Here is a 15,765-nt window from a genome sequence, read left to right as displayed (position 1 = left end):
TTAGCGACCCAGTTCAAATGCAGTAGATACCATCACTTTCAGAGAGAAACTTGCAACAAGATTCCTGTTAATCACCTGATGCACTCGATTGACAGGAACATTCCCCGCAATGACAGTTTAAGAATAATACTAGTAGTAGCATCTCTGTTAACCACCAAAGGATTGGAGGTTAAAACTGTTCATGGCATGCAAAGCCACTCAGATCAAATTTTCTACCCTGGCAACTTCAAGGAACGGAAAGTCTAAGATCGCATCTGCCACTAACAAGAATCTCCCACGTTTACATGATATTATCAGATTATTATGTCTCAAACAAAAAAAAAAAAAACTGTAACTACTGACCAAAGGTAGGGCTAATAGCAGCACAGAGTTCTTCCCATAGATCTCAAACAGTTAAAAAGGAACACTGCAACAGCCCGTCTCAGAACTTTTTTTGACGCGTGGCGTCTTAGAACTTTGACTCACATCTTCAGTTCCGTCGTCCATGTCCCCTGGACACTTGGCCGTTTCATCACGTGTCTGGTTCTCAGCTTCACCACTTTCCTTCCCAGAGAACACCTTAGCCTACTAGCTTGCAACATGATGTCCTCAGGTGCTAAATTTCTGACACAAACCACTCTCTCGTTATGGTTTTCTGCACAAGAATAATGTTGCATAAATATCAAATAATAATCACAAAGCAAGCACATGTAGCCATGAGTTCATCAAAACTAACATGGATGGTCTTTTGATATGAATCGTGTCTTGCTGACATGTGAGTGGGCCTTGTCATTTTGTCAGTGAGTTAGGGAGTGATATTTCCTGTCATGCCAGTATTTGGGTGGGCATTTTATGAAAAATATCCTAATAAGTAATCTCCTCCTACAACAGAAGAACATAATCTATATGGTTGTTTGGCCTGCGTAATGCCGTAACTCCTCCAACAACAGCCTAACAGAATCTATATGGTTGTTTGGCCTGCGTAATGCCGTAACTCCTACAACAGCCGAACAGAATCTATATGGTTGTTTGGCCTGCGTAATGCCGTAAGTCCTGCTGCAACATCAGATTTGGTTTGGCTAGTGCAATGGAATGGAATTATCGTGGGGCTAAACATTACAAAAGTGGAAGAAATTACTACAATTTGTGAAATGCATTCCATGGAATTTGATGAATGAACAGCCGAGATGGATGTACTTGCATAGAACAAGCGCACCCCACAAACAAAACAAGCCAACATTTCCTAAAGAATATCTATTCATACAAAGGGCGCAAAGTTAACCCTGTCATGCTTAAACCATGTGAGTTCACCTTTGGGCTGTTGAGCAAGTTAAATTCATCACAAGTACTTAAGCGCATGGAAGAAACAGTTACAAATGTCGCAGTGCTGCAATTTTCAACTAAATATGGCAAGTGTAAACTACAGTGCTTGACTGCAAGAGACTGCATGAAAAATAACTAACTCCATGATCTTATGGGTTTCACCTCTAGCCTACCCCAACTTGCTTGGGACTAAAGGCTTTGTTGTTGTTGTTGTTGTTGTTGTTGCATGCATTTGGTCAGTACCAACACAAAGATCTAAACAACTATCAGAAAGTAACACCGTAATAAGCAATACAGTTGCCATATAACTCGTGATATAACACTATGATGGTCAAAAGGAAATGAAGATCTTACTGTAAATGCCCTTCAAGTTAGGATGCTGACCACGGACAAGCTGTGTCACTACCTCTAACTGGGGATTCTTTTCCTTCAAAGCTGGAAGATGTGACTCCATAAAAGCCCTACAATTCCAAGGAGTGCTAGATGTGAAGGAGCAGGCATTGAAAGATTCAAGTGTTCAGGCACTGAATCCTGACAGCAAAGATATTGATACAAGCAATATTTAAGCTGCAAAGTCATACAACTAATGCTTAAAGTATAGCCTACCAATCCACAGGGAAAGAGGATAATATGTGAAATTGAGAATAAACTTATGTTCAAGAATCCAAAATCCCGAGCTTCATTTACAGCACAACCAGCAAATAACTATTGGCTTAAACTGTAACTGAACTGTTTCTTCTAAACAAAATTTCTCCATTTCCAGTAATTCAGCGAGCTATTTTTCAATGGCATCATGTGGATTACATAATACAAACGCGATGCTCAACATGCACAATTGTGTCCACGAGGAAAGATAACCCATCCCTACTTCTGCTTACAATTTTGTCGAAATCATTTCCATGTTGCCAGTCTACACAACTCTACATTGGTCAAGTTTGATTGCATACATACTAAAATGAGTGAACATACATACTAAAATGTGTGTAGATACATACGAACCAAGAAAAAGCTAAAAGGTCTTATATTAGGGAACGGGGGGAGTATAACACATTTAATTTAAGGAAGATCTTTACAATAATTTTTTCCATGCAGAAACTGACTTTGTGCAAAGTGTCGGTCTGCACAATCAACAGATTACTCCAACTCAATCAACAGAACGAGCAAGTCCGGTCTCCCCTACCGAATCTAAACTTGTTACCGCATCAAAGCAGCACAGATCAAATCGCTAGGGTCTGCCTAGTGGTGAAATCGGCTCTTATCGGCATGATGAAAGTTACCTGATTCCCCTGCTGCTCCCTCCCCAGTCGCAGTAGTTCACCACAAGCTTCTGCAGCTGCCAAACGCCCCTCAGCGCCATCACGCCGCCCTCAGGATCAACGCAAACGAGCAAGTGCGTGGGTGGGGACTGGGGAGGAGGAAAGGGAGGAGAGGGGAGGGGGCGGCGGCGGAGTCTGTCCTGTGGGTTGGAGGACGACGCTCCGGTTAGGGCCCAACGCACCGAGAAACAATATCCGGCCCATATTTACCTTTTTTTTTAGAATTGCCCATATTACCCATTAGCTAGCAGTTTCCGGGCCTGTGCGGCTGGGCCACTCCTATTTGGCGCGTAGGTCGCCAAATAGCGAGCTGGCGCGTACACTCGAAATTACTAATTAAGGAGTACTCCTTTTAAAGATCACTTTCATCTTCTCAAGTTGCGACAAGTGGGGTGCTGCATTTGCGTCATTTGTCGCAACCTAAGAGTTTTTCCTTTTTTTGTAGATCCGTTTATTCAAAATATTTTATCTCCTAAACCATGCGTCCAAATCTCAAACCGTTTTCACTGTTGGATCCCTCTCATCGAGATCTTTAAAACTAGATTCCATGTTCTTCACGCGAAACACACTACTAGCACCTTTCAGAAAAAAAAACAGATAACAAGGTATACTAACCATAACACATTTAAGGAAGGTCTTTACAGCTAATTTTTTCCATGCACAAACTGACTTTGCGCAAAGTGTCAGACATCAAGTACCTTATGCATGGTCTGCACAGTCAACAGACCAATCCAACTCAATTAATAGAGCGAGTAATTCAGATCTCCCCTCCCGGATCTAAACTTGTTAACGCATCAAAGCAGGACAGATCAAATCGCTAGGGTCTGTCTAGCGGTGAAATCGGCTCTTATCGGCATGATGAAGGGTACCTGATTCCCCTGTTGCTCCCTCCCTAATCGCAGTACTTCGCCACAAGCTTCTGCAACTGCCAAACACCCCTCGACGCCATCATGCCGCCCTCAAGATCAAAAAAGTGTGTGGGTGGGGAGGAGGAAAGGGGGGGGCTCCCTGGAAGGAAACCTAGCTGAAGGGGAGAACAAGATGGGCCGGCCCAGGGGCGTGGGAGGCCACAACCTTCTTTTTCCCCTTTTTTACATTTTCTCTTTTCGTATTTTGCTTTAATTTTGTACTAAAAAATTATAAATATAAAAATTAAAAGAAACACTCTACAAAAAACATTTGAAAAATATTAAAAAAGTATTTGAAAATGTTGAAGAAGTATTTGAAAAATATTTAAAAGTATTTAAAAAATGTTAATCAAGCATTTAGAAAAATATTCAATGCGTATAGAAAAATTGTTGATCATGTATTAGAAAAACATTGAATTTTTTTATCATGTATAAAAAATGTTAATCAAGCATTCAAAAAAAATGTTGAACAAGTATTTGAAAAATATTAATCAACCATGAGAATTGTTAAATGTGTATAGAAAAAATGTTGACCATGTATTAAAAAATCGAATTTGAAAAATCTTATTCAAGCATTATAACAATGTTACATGTGCATAGAAAAATGTTGACCATGTGTTAAAAAATTGTTAATCTTGTGTTAAAAAAATGTTGAAAATGTGTATAAAAATTTGTTGACCATGTATTAAAAAAATGCTAATCTTGTATTTGAAAAATGTTAATCATGCATTTTTTAAAATGTTGAAAATGTGTATAGAAAAAATGTCGACCGTATATTCAAAAAATGTGTATAGAAAAATGTTAAACGGGTATTTGAACAATGTTCTTGACGTATGCAAAAAATGTAGAATGACAACTAAAAGAAAGAAAAGAAAAACATTTTTATAAATGTTAATATTGTATTTAAAAAATGTCAAAAAAGTATTTGAGAAAAAATGTAAATCAAACATTTAAAAATGTGGAAATGTGTATAGAAATAATGTTGATCATGTATTAAAAATGTTAAACATGCATTTAAAAAATATTTTTGACATATAAGAAAAATCTAGAATGGAAACTAACAGAAAGAAAATAAAAAATCAATGAAAACTAAAAAAAGAAACCAAAGAAAAAGAAAACAAAAAATGAAACCGAAGAAACAAATGCAAAAAGAATAAAAAACAGTAAAAATCAATAAAAATGTTGAAACCCAAGAAAGGAAACAAAAAGAAGAAAAAAAAGAAGGAATGAGTAAGGAAAGAAAAAACAGTTAAAAGCAATGAAAAACACAAAAAAACGGAGAAGAGATAAGAAAACCAAACCAAAAACAAAAGAAAATGAGGAAAGGAAAGAAGAGACCTGAAGAAAATTAAATAAGATGAAGCAAACAAGAGAAAAGAGAAAAAAAACAGTAAAACTGAGAAAACAAGAAAAACCAGTGGAAATCTTACTCATTTTGCCTCAACCTCAAGTAGGTGGCACCTTAGTACAATGGGAGGAACTCGACCCTAGCTCGCTAGCTAGCACCGCAGTTAACTATCGAGTGGACCAGGGATCGAATCCCCTGCGAGGTCCCTTTTTATTCGCTTATTTACCATCCCGAGTGTTCGTGAGTGGGCCAGCCTTGTTGTCTGCGCGAGTCACTATTTTCTTTAGCGAGAGCAGATTCCATCTCGCTTAAGGCAAGATATAGCTCCCGCAGGAGTGGGGAGGGGATGGCGGTGAAGTCCGAACTGTGGGGTTGGACTGTTGGAGGGTGACGCTATTGTTAGAGCCCAAAGGAACTAGAAAAGGAACGACAATATCAACCCATACATATTACCCATCAACTAGCGATAGCTCCCTTTTTATTCGCTTATTACCATTTTTATGTTCGCGAGTAGGACGACCTAGTTGCCCGCACAGGTCGTTATTTCCTTCAGCGAGAGCAAATTCCATCTTGCTTAAGGCGAGATATAGCTCCCGCGGGGGAGGGGGGGTGGCGGCGAAGTCCGAACTGTGGTGTTGGACCGTTGGAGGGCGACACTCCTATTAGAGCCTAAAGGAACTAGAAAAGGAACCGCAATATCGGCCCATACATATCACCCATCAACTAGCGGTAGCTCCCTTTTTATTCGCTTATTACCATTTTAGTGTTCACGAGTGGGCTGGCCCAATTGCCTCGAGTCGCTATTTCCTTTAGCGAGGGCAGATTCCATCTCGCTTAAGGCAAGATATAGCTCCCGCGGGAGAGGGGATGGCAACGAAGTACGAACTGTGGGGTTGGACCGATGGAGGGCGACGCTCCTGTTAGGGCCCAACGAAACTAGAAAAGGAACTGCAAATGGGCCCATATCACCCATCAAGTAGCGGGTTCGAGGCTGCATCTGGGGCAGCGATTTGTCTCTCCTCAAGTGCTTTCTTAATTGGCCAGTCCAGCGCGGACGCGCGCTTGCTTCCTTTCCCTTTTTCTTTCTTTCATGTTTATTACTTTTATTTAAATTTACAAAATTTCTTACAACAACTTAAATGAAAAAACTATATATAAACAAAATAAAGTTCATCACACGTTTAAAGAAAAATGTCCATGCAGTGTTAAAAATATGTTTGCATAACTTTAACAAATATTGATAGCATTCAAATAAAATGATGGCGACATTTAAAAAATGTTCACGCTTTTCAAGAACATGTTCATGCCATTTAAAATGTTTATACAATATAAAAAATGTTCGCACAACTTTTAAGAAGTGTTTGTACCATTAAAAATTTCATGTGTTTCAAAACATATTCATGACATTTTAATATTATGTAATATAAAAAAGGTGCAAATTTAAAAAATGTTCCGTACCATTCAAAAAATGTACGTGCCATTTACAAAATGTTCACATATTCCAGAAAAATTTACGTAACATTTAAAATGTTTATACAATGTAAAAAATCATACCATTCAAAACAAAACTTTAACATATAAAACATTCTTCAAGCATTTCCAAAAATATATTTGTGATTTTTTAAAAAGAATGTTTGGTCCCATTCAAAAAAATGTTCAACGTGTATTTGAAAATGTTTAACATTTGTTTGAAGAAATTCTTGCAAACATGTATTTGTAAAAATGTTAATCATTTATTTGAAAAGTGATCAATGTGTATAAAAGAATGTTGCACGTGTATATGAAAAATATACAACATGTTGAGAAACTCAACATGTATTTGAATAAAGAAAAAGAAAAAGAAAAAGAAAAAAAAACAAAGTAGACTAATAAAGAGACACACAAAAAATGAACAAAAAAAGAGAATAAAAAAGGAAAACCCAAAGAAAAGAATTATAGATACACAGAAAAACAAAAACCACAACAAAAAACGATAAAAACTACCACAGAAATTTATTGGTTTTATTAAAATTTATGCAAATATTTTTTTACATTGGATATTATTTTTCTTAAAATATCACAAATATGTTTTGAATCACATGAAATTTTTTACTTGGTATAAACATTTTTTTTAAGTTGTGCAAACATTTTTGAAACGGCAGAAATATTTTTTTGAACAGAGTCCCTCAAATTAAGCCCAGAATCCAAACGAAAACATAATATAAAGAACCTTTTTTTGAGGGGTAATATCAAGAACTTTAAGTTGCATCAAAACTAATCATCAAGTCATGACAATGCGTAGCCTGTCTGTTTTGTAGACTCGCAGTTTAAACTTCCAAGTAATAAAAAAATAAAGAAAATCTCAGGAGCCAATCAGAGATTCACGACAGCGTCCCAACCATCAGGTCAAGTAATCAACCTCTGCATCAATTCGATGCTAGATGGATCTAATTCCACATCTGTTCAACAGAAGCAGATTTCGCGTCTCAAATCTCCTGGCTCTCTTGGGCTCTTGGCTACGTTCTCCCCCTGCTGTTTTCTGCTGCCCTCACCTGATGAAAGTAGGCATGCGCCTGCAGTGGGATCAAAAGGAACGTGTCATATATTGTCCAAGGATAATACTTGTGGACACACCATCGCATAAGCTGACCCCAGGTTAACAAGTTGGTTAGCCCACTATTTGCATCTCATATTATTATGAACGAATAGGTGCAGAAACAAACCATGGCTTCTTCGGCTGTAAGCCTATCTTGATGGTCAAAGCGAAGAAGTTTATCAAGAAAGTCGATGGCCTGCATAGGGTATCGCAGCAATTAGACAGGGCATTGAGAAATGACAGATGGACGAGGAAAACAGGGGAAATATGTAACCTCTTCGGACACGAGATGCCTATTTTCAGCATTCACAAACTTAGACCAAGGTTTCCTGTTATGCCTGTGTTAAGCAACAAGAAAACGGCCGTTTTCTGATGCAAAATGTGCTATAGTTACACCATACGAATAAGATGTTCAGGGTAGTGTGAGTTACCTCCCAATCAGTGCCTCTAGCTGAGGATCAAGCACAATTCTGTATTTTCCCAAATAAGCATTAAGTTCATCTGTACCTAGCACCTGCTCAGAAGTATAAAAAAAACTTGTTACTGGCTACAATACCTTCAACCGAAAAAGGAAAGATGATGTTCACATATGCATTATGCTCAGGCATAGCACGCATGCACACGGCTATGTGAACAAATACAAGACAATTGTGACAATGGCAAACCTTGGCTATTTTGAAAAGCTGGTCATGGTTGTCGTGGCCATAGAAGAATGGTTCCTTGCGGAATATCTGCGTGCAGAACAACAAATAAATCATAACTGACGTCTAATTATTAAGTCTTTCGTGTTCACAGAAGCAAGGTCTTTGTGAATTTCATTGTAATGTTTACAGATCACAGGAAGGAAACATACCATTCCAGCAAACATACAGCCAAGGCTCCACATATCCAAAGAGTAGTCGTACCCTTGGAAGTCAACAAGCAATTCAGGCCCCTTAAAATACCTGAATAAAGAAAGAAAGAGCTCCAGTCAAAATATCCACATGCTCAGATATAAGAGTTCATACATCCATCTGACTCTGATCAAGTTCCTCTAACCTTACTACTCAAATATGTATAACTATAGTCCACCAAAACAGCAAATTTTGACATGATGATTTTGCTAGATCAGAAGGGGATTCAAAATTCGGAAACAAACAGAAACTCTGCCAAATTAAGTAGCACAGATCTCCTGAAAACAAGGGAATGACGGAGGCAGAACGATTTGTTGCGTAAGGTATATATTTCTTAAAAAACAGTGAGCATTCTTGAATAGAAACTAGAACCTGATACAGGACCAAGAGATGCCTACATATAAATTACATATGAAACTTGGATACCGCATTGCTATAAATGACCAGAGCTACAAAATGTTATATTTTATCAACTTGCCTCGAAGCAACACGAACGTTGTACTCCTTCTCAGGAAAGTAAAACTCAGCAAGTCCCCAATCAATCAAGCGAAGCTCATGGTCAATCATAACATTGTGAGGCTTGACATCACGATGCATAATTCCTTGGGAATGACAGTAATCTAATGCCTGAAATGTGAGCAGGCTGACAATCAGTAAAACAACAACAAAAATGATGGAGATTACTTTTCTAGGTAAGAAATACAATCCATTAAAATGTTGTATAAGATTGAAAATCCTAGGGGGGAGGGGGGACAAGTCCAGAACATGTAATGTGAACAACTAACCAAAAAAAAAGAGAACAGTAGGAGATCCTATATTTACAAGTTACAACAAACTAAAAAAAAAACTTAGTTTCATTTATAGAGACTAAGTGAAAATGAGCCAATTATCTTACTGTATTCCAACAAGAAGCAAACAAAGTTCGGTAACTTATCAAATGAAAACTACATCGGCATAAGCATATGGAAGAAAGTTATGAAATTATCACTAACACAATTCACTGGTTTGGCTATCTACTACCACTGTGACAAGTCTTTTTGCCAAGGAACTGGAGACACATTTGCACTTATTTTAATTAAAGATGTAGCTGAAAATTGTAGTGCCCTCATAAGCTATTTTTCTCTAGGAAAAAATAACAGAATTTTCAAGACACCTGGCTCGTCATATCAAAGAAAAACAGAAAGGCGATCAACAACTTGGGAAAGTATATACATGCCAGACTAGCCATGCAGAAAATAAGTTTTACTGTTGCGCTCAGCCTCACATTCAAAGTACTGGACATTCAGTATTACGGCCTTAAACATACCATGCTAGACACTACATTATCCTTCTACAGTTTCTGCACGTATTTATTGTAGCCAAATACCCAACCCTATCCTCCATGTTTCAATAATCAATATACGAAGACCAACCCAGATAATTCACCGTCAGCAATTGATGTTGACCAAATGTAACAATCGATAAGCACTACCCATGGGTCAGCCTCTCAAGGAACATATGCATGGAAAACAACTGAAACTCTCATAATAAAATCACAAGACGTGCAACTATAAAATCATTGCAGTAAAATTCATAACAGGGAAGATTTAGCTCATAGCAGTGTTAGACTGTTAGATGTGTACAACCACATAAATATATCACAACTTTATTATCTGCTAGATGTGATACAGGTTCAACACTTCATCCAGTGATTAAATAAAATAAGGTGTACCTTAAGAAGTTCATAAATATAGAACCGGATGTCATAGTCTGTAAATGTTGGATAGAGAACTTTGAAATCTGTGCTGTTTACATATTCAAATACCAAACTTGGAGTTTTTGATTGCTGGTCTCTGACGACATTAAGAAGCTTAATAATATTTGTACCACCACAAAGGTTCTGAAGAATCTTTATTTCCCTCTTTATCTGCATTAAAAAATTCACATATTTGGATAGCACAAAGAACACGATAAGCAGGTAAATAGAGTTGAATGCAGCAGAAGGTGCATAGCCAACAAATGAGCAAGAGTGACATCATGCACAAACAAGCGGAATTTGTCAGCTGAAAAGGGCATGAAGACTAATAACAGAGCTGATGCTAAACTGATCTCTAACGGTGACAAAATTAGAAGGTTTCGGTCCTAAAAAAAACATTAGCAGGTTTCAAACTGGTTAGTTGCATCATATGGTGCAAGTGGTTAGTCACAAGATGCGAGTTATGGATGTAAATGGATGAAGAAACATAAGATCCCTTGACCAGCTTGTTAACTGTACAGTTGTACCTATCAGCTGCAAGCTGAAAATTGTAGAAATGGCATTAAACAGGATAGGATGAAACTTTTCAGTAGACTAGTGAAGGAGGAAACCATAGTTAGAGAAGTAGGAAATGCAGAGTATGTAACCATCGAATTACGCCAAGTATTGATGTTATCAGCTGTAATATAATAGCAGACCATCAAAATGTGCTAATCTTCAAAGTAAACAAGGATACCTTCTTTTTCTTAACAGGCTTGAGGATTTTAATGACGCATCGCTCATCGTTTGTTACGTTAATCCCTTCAAAGACTTCACTGTATTTCCCTCTGCCTACTTTCCGCACGACCTCATAATCATCCTGCTCACTGAATGGGGAAGAACAATCAGTTGATCAAACTAAGTACATAGCTACAAGAAACAAAATATTTATTCCATAAAAAAATTATAGTTTTTCACTCCGAAATTCACCAACTAAAAAAAAAAGGTGACAACACATGTCAAAATTTTGAAACAGTAAGCAAAAGTGGATTCACTACTGTGATAGCGATTGAGGGTCATATGACTACTGTTTAAACGTTCAAAGAATTTGTCCAATTGAGAATTTTGGTTGGTGCAACTCCATTCTGTTTTGCTAAGAACGACCTCTGTGCAGAGATTTTAAATGGCCTCCATAAATGCTATTTTGCAGGTGTTTTAGTCTTCTGGGATACAGTTCCCTGGATGCAGCCCCACTCGAGGCATAATTCTAACAAGCACAACAGCTCAAACAACAAGTATAGTAAGACGATCTGAAATAGCAAAACACTCGTCACTCATCAGTAGTATTCAATAACAGCCTCAATCGAACCTTAGACAGACACCTAAAAAAATGATCACGGCCTGACGAACAAAGGTTTTCAGATCCTACAAACCAGAGTTCACTCCTATGACTCCTCATTGTGTAATACACCGATCAATCAAGCAATAGAACAACCCATCCAGTCCGTTCCAATCTCTGCAACTGAACATAAATCATAATACACTTTCGAACACAAATGTACCGATATATCCCCCAGCAGTGACACATTGTTGTTCAGTGAATTTTAGATGCGATCCTCCCACATAATCAGTTAATCTCTCTACTATAGATCATGGTACATAATTAAAAAAAAACAGGAGCAGAGTTAGGCGCTGGTTTTATTTTTTTACCCCCATTGAACGGAGAGGGCCTCGTAGTCCCAGTACTCCCTGGGGCGGCGCACGTTCACGTCCGCGTAGACACGGGCCGTCGACATGGCCGCCGCCACAACGGCCGACCCCGCCGAGCGGGCGCGGGGGAGGGAGCCCGCGTTCGCCGCCGCCCCCGCCGCAGCCGCCGCGAGGGCCGCGACGGTGCCTGTGGCGAGGGAGCCGACGGTGGCGAGGAGGGAGGGGAGTATGGTGGCGGTGGTGGTGGGCTCGGGATTTTTGTTTCTTCTCTGTGCGCGTGGGTGGGTTTGGGGCTAGGTCGTGTCGTTCGGACGGGGACGGGGACGGGGACGGGCCTATATCACGGCGTGCGGGGGCGTCGCCGCCGGCTTGCCGCTGGTGGAGGGGTGCGTCGCGCCGGCCAAACCGGTTAACCTGTGTTTGATCGGTGACTGTGAGATGATGTTGAATCTGGATCAGAAAAATACGGCCACAGAGAAACCGGAGCAAAAATAGGCTGGGAAAATAATTGCCCTTTTTTAAGTCAGAATTTTTCCTTTTTTTCCCTTTTATGTGTCAGGGATCTACTCTTTTTTTAGACAAGGCCAGGGACCACTTTGAGACTTGGAAAATCTTCGTCCGTTAGAGCATCTCCAACAGCCACGCTAAATGAGCTTCGCGCCGCAAATTTGCCCTTTTTACCGCGCGCAATCGGTAGAGGGGCTCCAGCGGACGCGCAATAAGCGCGCGGCATATAGAGTTGGGCGCGCGGTTCGAATTGTCATCGCGTCCTGTGTCTTTGGTTCGCCCGCTTTCGCGCGCGGCACACTCGAGCGCTCACGCCGCACTCTCTCCGCCGCGCCACCTTCGCCCGCACGCGTCGCCGCCGGCGAATTACTGGTACGCGTCGGTGCTATACAAACAGTTTAAAACCCTTTTCCGCGACGGCATTTGGAACCGTCGCCTAATGAGTGTGGGCGATTAGGGGTCCTTCCCACGCGACCTGGAAAACGTCGGGGATATGCCCTCCTGGCACACACGCTCGGCAAAATGAGGTCGTGTGCGACCGGCGAGCGCCAAATACGTTTATATGTACACTAGTGCTAAAAAACTACAATTATATAGGCGAAATTTTCATAAGTACATCCCCCACAGTCAATCTCCGCGAACCGTTTCCGTTCGTATATACATCCCACACAGCCGCTGCAAGGAAAACATTTCTGTTCGTAGGTACATCACACACAATTTTCCTCGCTAAATCGTTTGTGATGACGTTCTCATCGCACACAATATTAAAAAAAATTATCGTTTGCGTTATTGAATGCATCACACACGGTGTGTAGAAAAAACTGTGTGGCAAAGACTATCCATCACACACAGTTTTGATGCGGTAAACGTTTGCGCAAGATGGCCTAACGCAAATAGTTTTGAAGAGAATGTCGTATGTGATTGTTCATAGATCCAACACGGTTTATTCCTAGAAACTGTGTGCGTTGCCTTAGGTAATCGTCCACGGTATTTTCTCAATAACTGTTTGCAATAGCGAAAACCAGTTAGCAGGCTAATTCGCCATTAGCAGGATAATTGCCCTATTAATAATTCATTAATTAATCTAATTGACATTCATATTAAACACATAATATATTTCATTCCCATAATAAGGAAGCATGATTTCATAATTGAAATACATCGGAGTACAACATGATAGTTTCAGCACTCAGCTACCTCATTATACAACTGCACCAGCACCAAGTTTCACATGACCTTTTGAAATTAGCATCATAGACGGTACATAGACAGATGCATCTTATCGGGAAAACTGCTGAAGCGGAAGGCGAATATTGAGCCTTCATTGATGTTAAAGGTCTTTGCAACTTTAGGCCAGTGCCTGTGGATGATTGACCGTCCATCCGTATGACTACCTTCCTCGCCTCTTGTCCATACAGGTGATTTGAGAGGTAATCATCAGTGAACTGTTTTGGAAAGGCCTAAAAACAAGAATGTGTATAAATATCTTCTCTATATTGGAAATGGGCCAAAGGAATAAAAAAACAAGGTATGATAGTTAGTACCATCCTGTAGTGAACTAATGTCTTCTTCATTGTGCAGACAAAGATCTTGTTGTTTTTTGTCGCCAATTTCTTTATCCTAACAATCTTTCTGAGTTTCTTGACTTGATTGATATTCACGGACAACTCATTTCCCCATATGCAAAAAGGATCGAACAATGGGTCAAAACCTCTGACAGCAAGACCTACATGTGCAAGACCAAATTGTTAAAAACCTAAGTATTAGAATGGTTCCTGCAATTGCACAATAATGTGCTATTAGACAACGGACCATGCACATGCTAACCTCGATTGTAAACCGCACTGCTTCCCATTATATTGTTTCCCTGCAACACATATAAGGTAGTTAGTCATCAGGTTAAGTAAGGGTTCACATGCTATCAGTAAAATATGTTGATGAAAAATAAGCACATTGCAGATTCATCAGATTAATTCAAGCCACATGAAAAACTCATTTATCCAAACCAAGCATCATTAAGAACTAGGAAATATAGCAATTGTATATGTTTGTCATGTATTAAGTGCAGCCAAACTTGATTTTCCTCACATGCACAACAATACAAAATTATACCCACGAAAATTGGACATTACATTGCAGAATTGAACCAAACAGTTAACTAAACACCACAACAAATGAACCAAACATTAACTGAGCACTACATTGCACAACATAACATACTCCTAATAGAAGATTAGACAGTTAACCAAACCAAGCATGCTTAACAACTTGGAAATATAGCAATTGTATTTGTTTCTTATGTATTTAGTATAGGCAAATTCAATTTATTTCTCACATGGTATACAATAACAGAATGCACCCACAATAATTGAACATCACATCGCAGAATGGAACCAAACTGTTAACTAAACACCACAACAAATGAACCAAACGTTAACTGAGCACCACATTGCACAATGTATAACATACTAGAAGATCAAACAGTTAACCAAAACCAAGTATGCTTGACAACTTGGAAATATAGCAATTGGATTTGTTTCTCATGTATTTTTTTTAAAAAAAAATATTTATTTCTCACATGGAAGACAATACAAAATTGCACCCTGAAGAATTGAACATCACATTTGCAGAATTGAACCAAACAGTTAACTAAACACGACAACTAATTAACTAAAAAGTTAATAAATGAGCACCACATTGCACGACATATAGAACATATACACTAGAGAAATTTGTTAACGGAAGGCAGGAGCGGCACACGCAACGGATAAACCGAGCATGCTTAACCGGCGTAGCTAGCGAATGGCAAGGTGCTCCTCCAAGATCTGGGGGTCAGCATGAATGGCAGCGATTGCGACCTCACCCGTGCGTGTGGCCGCGATTTGCTTCTCCGCTGCCAAATGCTCCTTGAGATCCTGGTACTGCGTGCACCATGGCTTAGGGCGGCGCTTATTTGGTGGAGGGGTCGGTGATTTGGATGGAAGGTGTTGCGCTCGTGCTGGCGGTCGGGGCATGTGGGATGTGGAAGGAGGAGGAGGATGGGGGTCGGGTGTGGATTACCTGCCTGGATAGGCGAGGCCGAGCAGCGTGAAGGAGGGTCGCCAGCGAGGGGGCGGCGCTGCAAGCAAGGAGTGAAGGTTTTAACTTGGAAAGGAAGGCGGAAACAAGGGAAATGTGGCTTTTGGTAAGGGGGGGGGCGGGGGGGGGGGTAGATATTTCCGCGGAAGCCGAAAATTTGGAATCGCTTCAGTGAAAAAACTGGCGCGCAAAGTGTCATCAGACACGGTCCCCTATTCAGAACTGTGTACGATATATGAGCACCACAAACGATTCAGATAGCTTTACCTATGTGCGATGAGTTTGAACGTCAAAATGGTCCCAATTTCCCTGGTTACAGTGCTCATCCACGTCATCGCATAATTTGGGTACACAAAGGAGACTACAACACACCCACACTTCTTGATCGAGCAAGTTCAACAATTAAACAGAGCT

General features: G+C 39.8%; 2 protein-coding genes across 3 annotated transcripts; both read right to left on the bottom strand.

Moving 5' to 3' along the window:
• Positions 1-231: 231 nt before the first annotated feature.
• Positions 232-2,803, bottom strand: LOC123093050 (54S ribosomal protein L51, mitochondrial). Its single transcript, XM_044514929.1, has 3 exons — positions 2,580-2,803; positions 1,657-1,763; positions 232-634 (listed from the first exon to the last, which is right to left on the bottom strand). The coding sequence occupies exons 1-3, from the start codon at positions 2,657-2,659 to the stop codon at positions 462-464; spliced, it is 360 nt and encodes a 119-aa protein (XP_044370864.1). The 5' UTR covers positions 2,660-2,803; the 3' UTR covers positions 232-461.
• A 4,261-nt stretch (positions 2,804-7,064) lies between these two features.
• On the bottom strand, positions 7,065-12,215 carry LOC123093046 (casein kinase II subunit alpha-2). Of its 2 annotated transcripts, none has more exons than XM_044514923.1 (10): positions 11,767-12,215; positions 10,814-10,943; positions 10,054-10,248; positions 8,821-8,969; positions 8,303-8,393; positions 8,115-8,180; positions 7,881-7,963; positions 7,724-7,778; positions 7,577-7,645; positions 7,065-7,426 (listed from the first exon to the last, which is right to left on the bottom strand). In XM_044514923.1, exons 1-10 carry the CDS (start codon positions 11,850-11,852, stop codon positions 7,370-7,372), a joined length of 981 nt encoding a protein of 326 aa, XP_044370858.1. In that variant the 5' UTR covers positions 11,853-12,215; the 3' UTR covers positions 7,065-7,369. The 2 variants fall into 2 exon arrangements, with proteins under 2 accessions (XP_044370858.1, XP_044370857.1); XM_044514922.1 differs by having other exon boundaries at positions 7,724-7,787; positions 11,767-12,213.
• Positions 12,216-15,765: the final 3,550 nt, after the last annotated feature.

The sequence above is a fragment of the Triticum aestivum genome, chromosome 4B, assembly GCF_018294505.1.
Source record: "Triticum aestivum cultivar Chinese Spring chromosome 4B, IWGSC CS RefSeq v2.1, whole genome shotgun sequence".
In the NCBI taxonomy this organism is placed as follows: domain Eukaryota; kingdom Viridiplantae; phylum Streptophyta; class Magnoliopsida; order Poales; family Poaceae; genus Triticum; species Triticum aestivum.
The sequence above is the reverse complement of the archived record's forward strand: the minus strand, read 5'-3'. Positions and strand labels throughout refer to the sequence as shown.

What these genes read in the sequence shown, in the direction of transcription:
- LOC123093050 (XM_044514929.1), bottom strand. Translation starts at nt 2,659, where the DNA reads ATGGCGCTGAGGGGCGTTTGGCAGCTGCAGAAGCTTGTGGTGAACTAC. An exon ending in GGGAGCAGCAGGGGAATCAG is followed by an intron (nt 1,764 to 2,579) that starts GTAACTTTCATC and finishes TTGGAATTGTAG; the next exon opens with GGCTTTTATGGAGTCACATC. An exon ending in TAACTTGAAGGGCATTTACA is followed by an intron (nt 635 to 1,656) that starts GTAAGATCTTCA and finishes ATTCTTGTGCAG; the next exon opens with AAAACCATAACGAGAGAGTG.
- LOC123093046 (XM_044514922.1), bottom strand. Translation starts at nt 11,852, where the DNA reads ATGTCGACGGCCCGTGTCTACGCGGACGTGAACGTGCGCCGCCCCAGG. An exon ending in AACGTTCGTGTTGCTTCGAG is followed by an intron (nt 8,394 to 8,820) that starts GCAAGTTGATAA and finishes TTCTTTATTCAG; the next exon opens with GTATTTTAAGGGGCCTGAAT. An exon ending in AGCTTTTCAAAATAGCCAAG is followed by an intron (nt 7,964 to 8,114) that starts GTTTGCCATTGT and finishes ACTTCTGAGCAG; the next exon opens with GTGCTAGGTACAGATGAACT.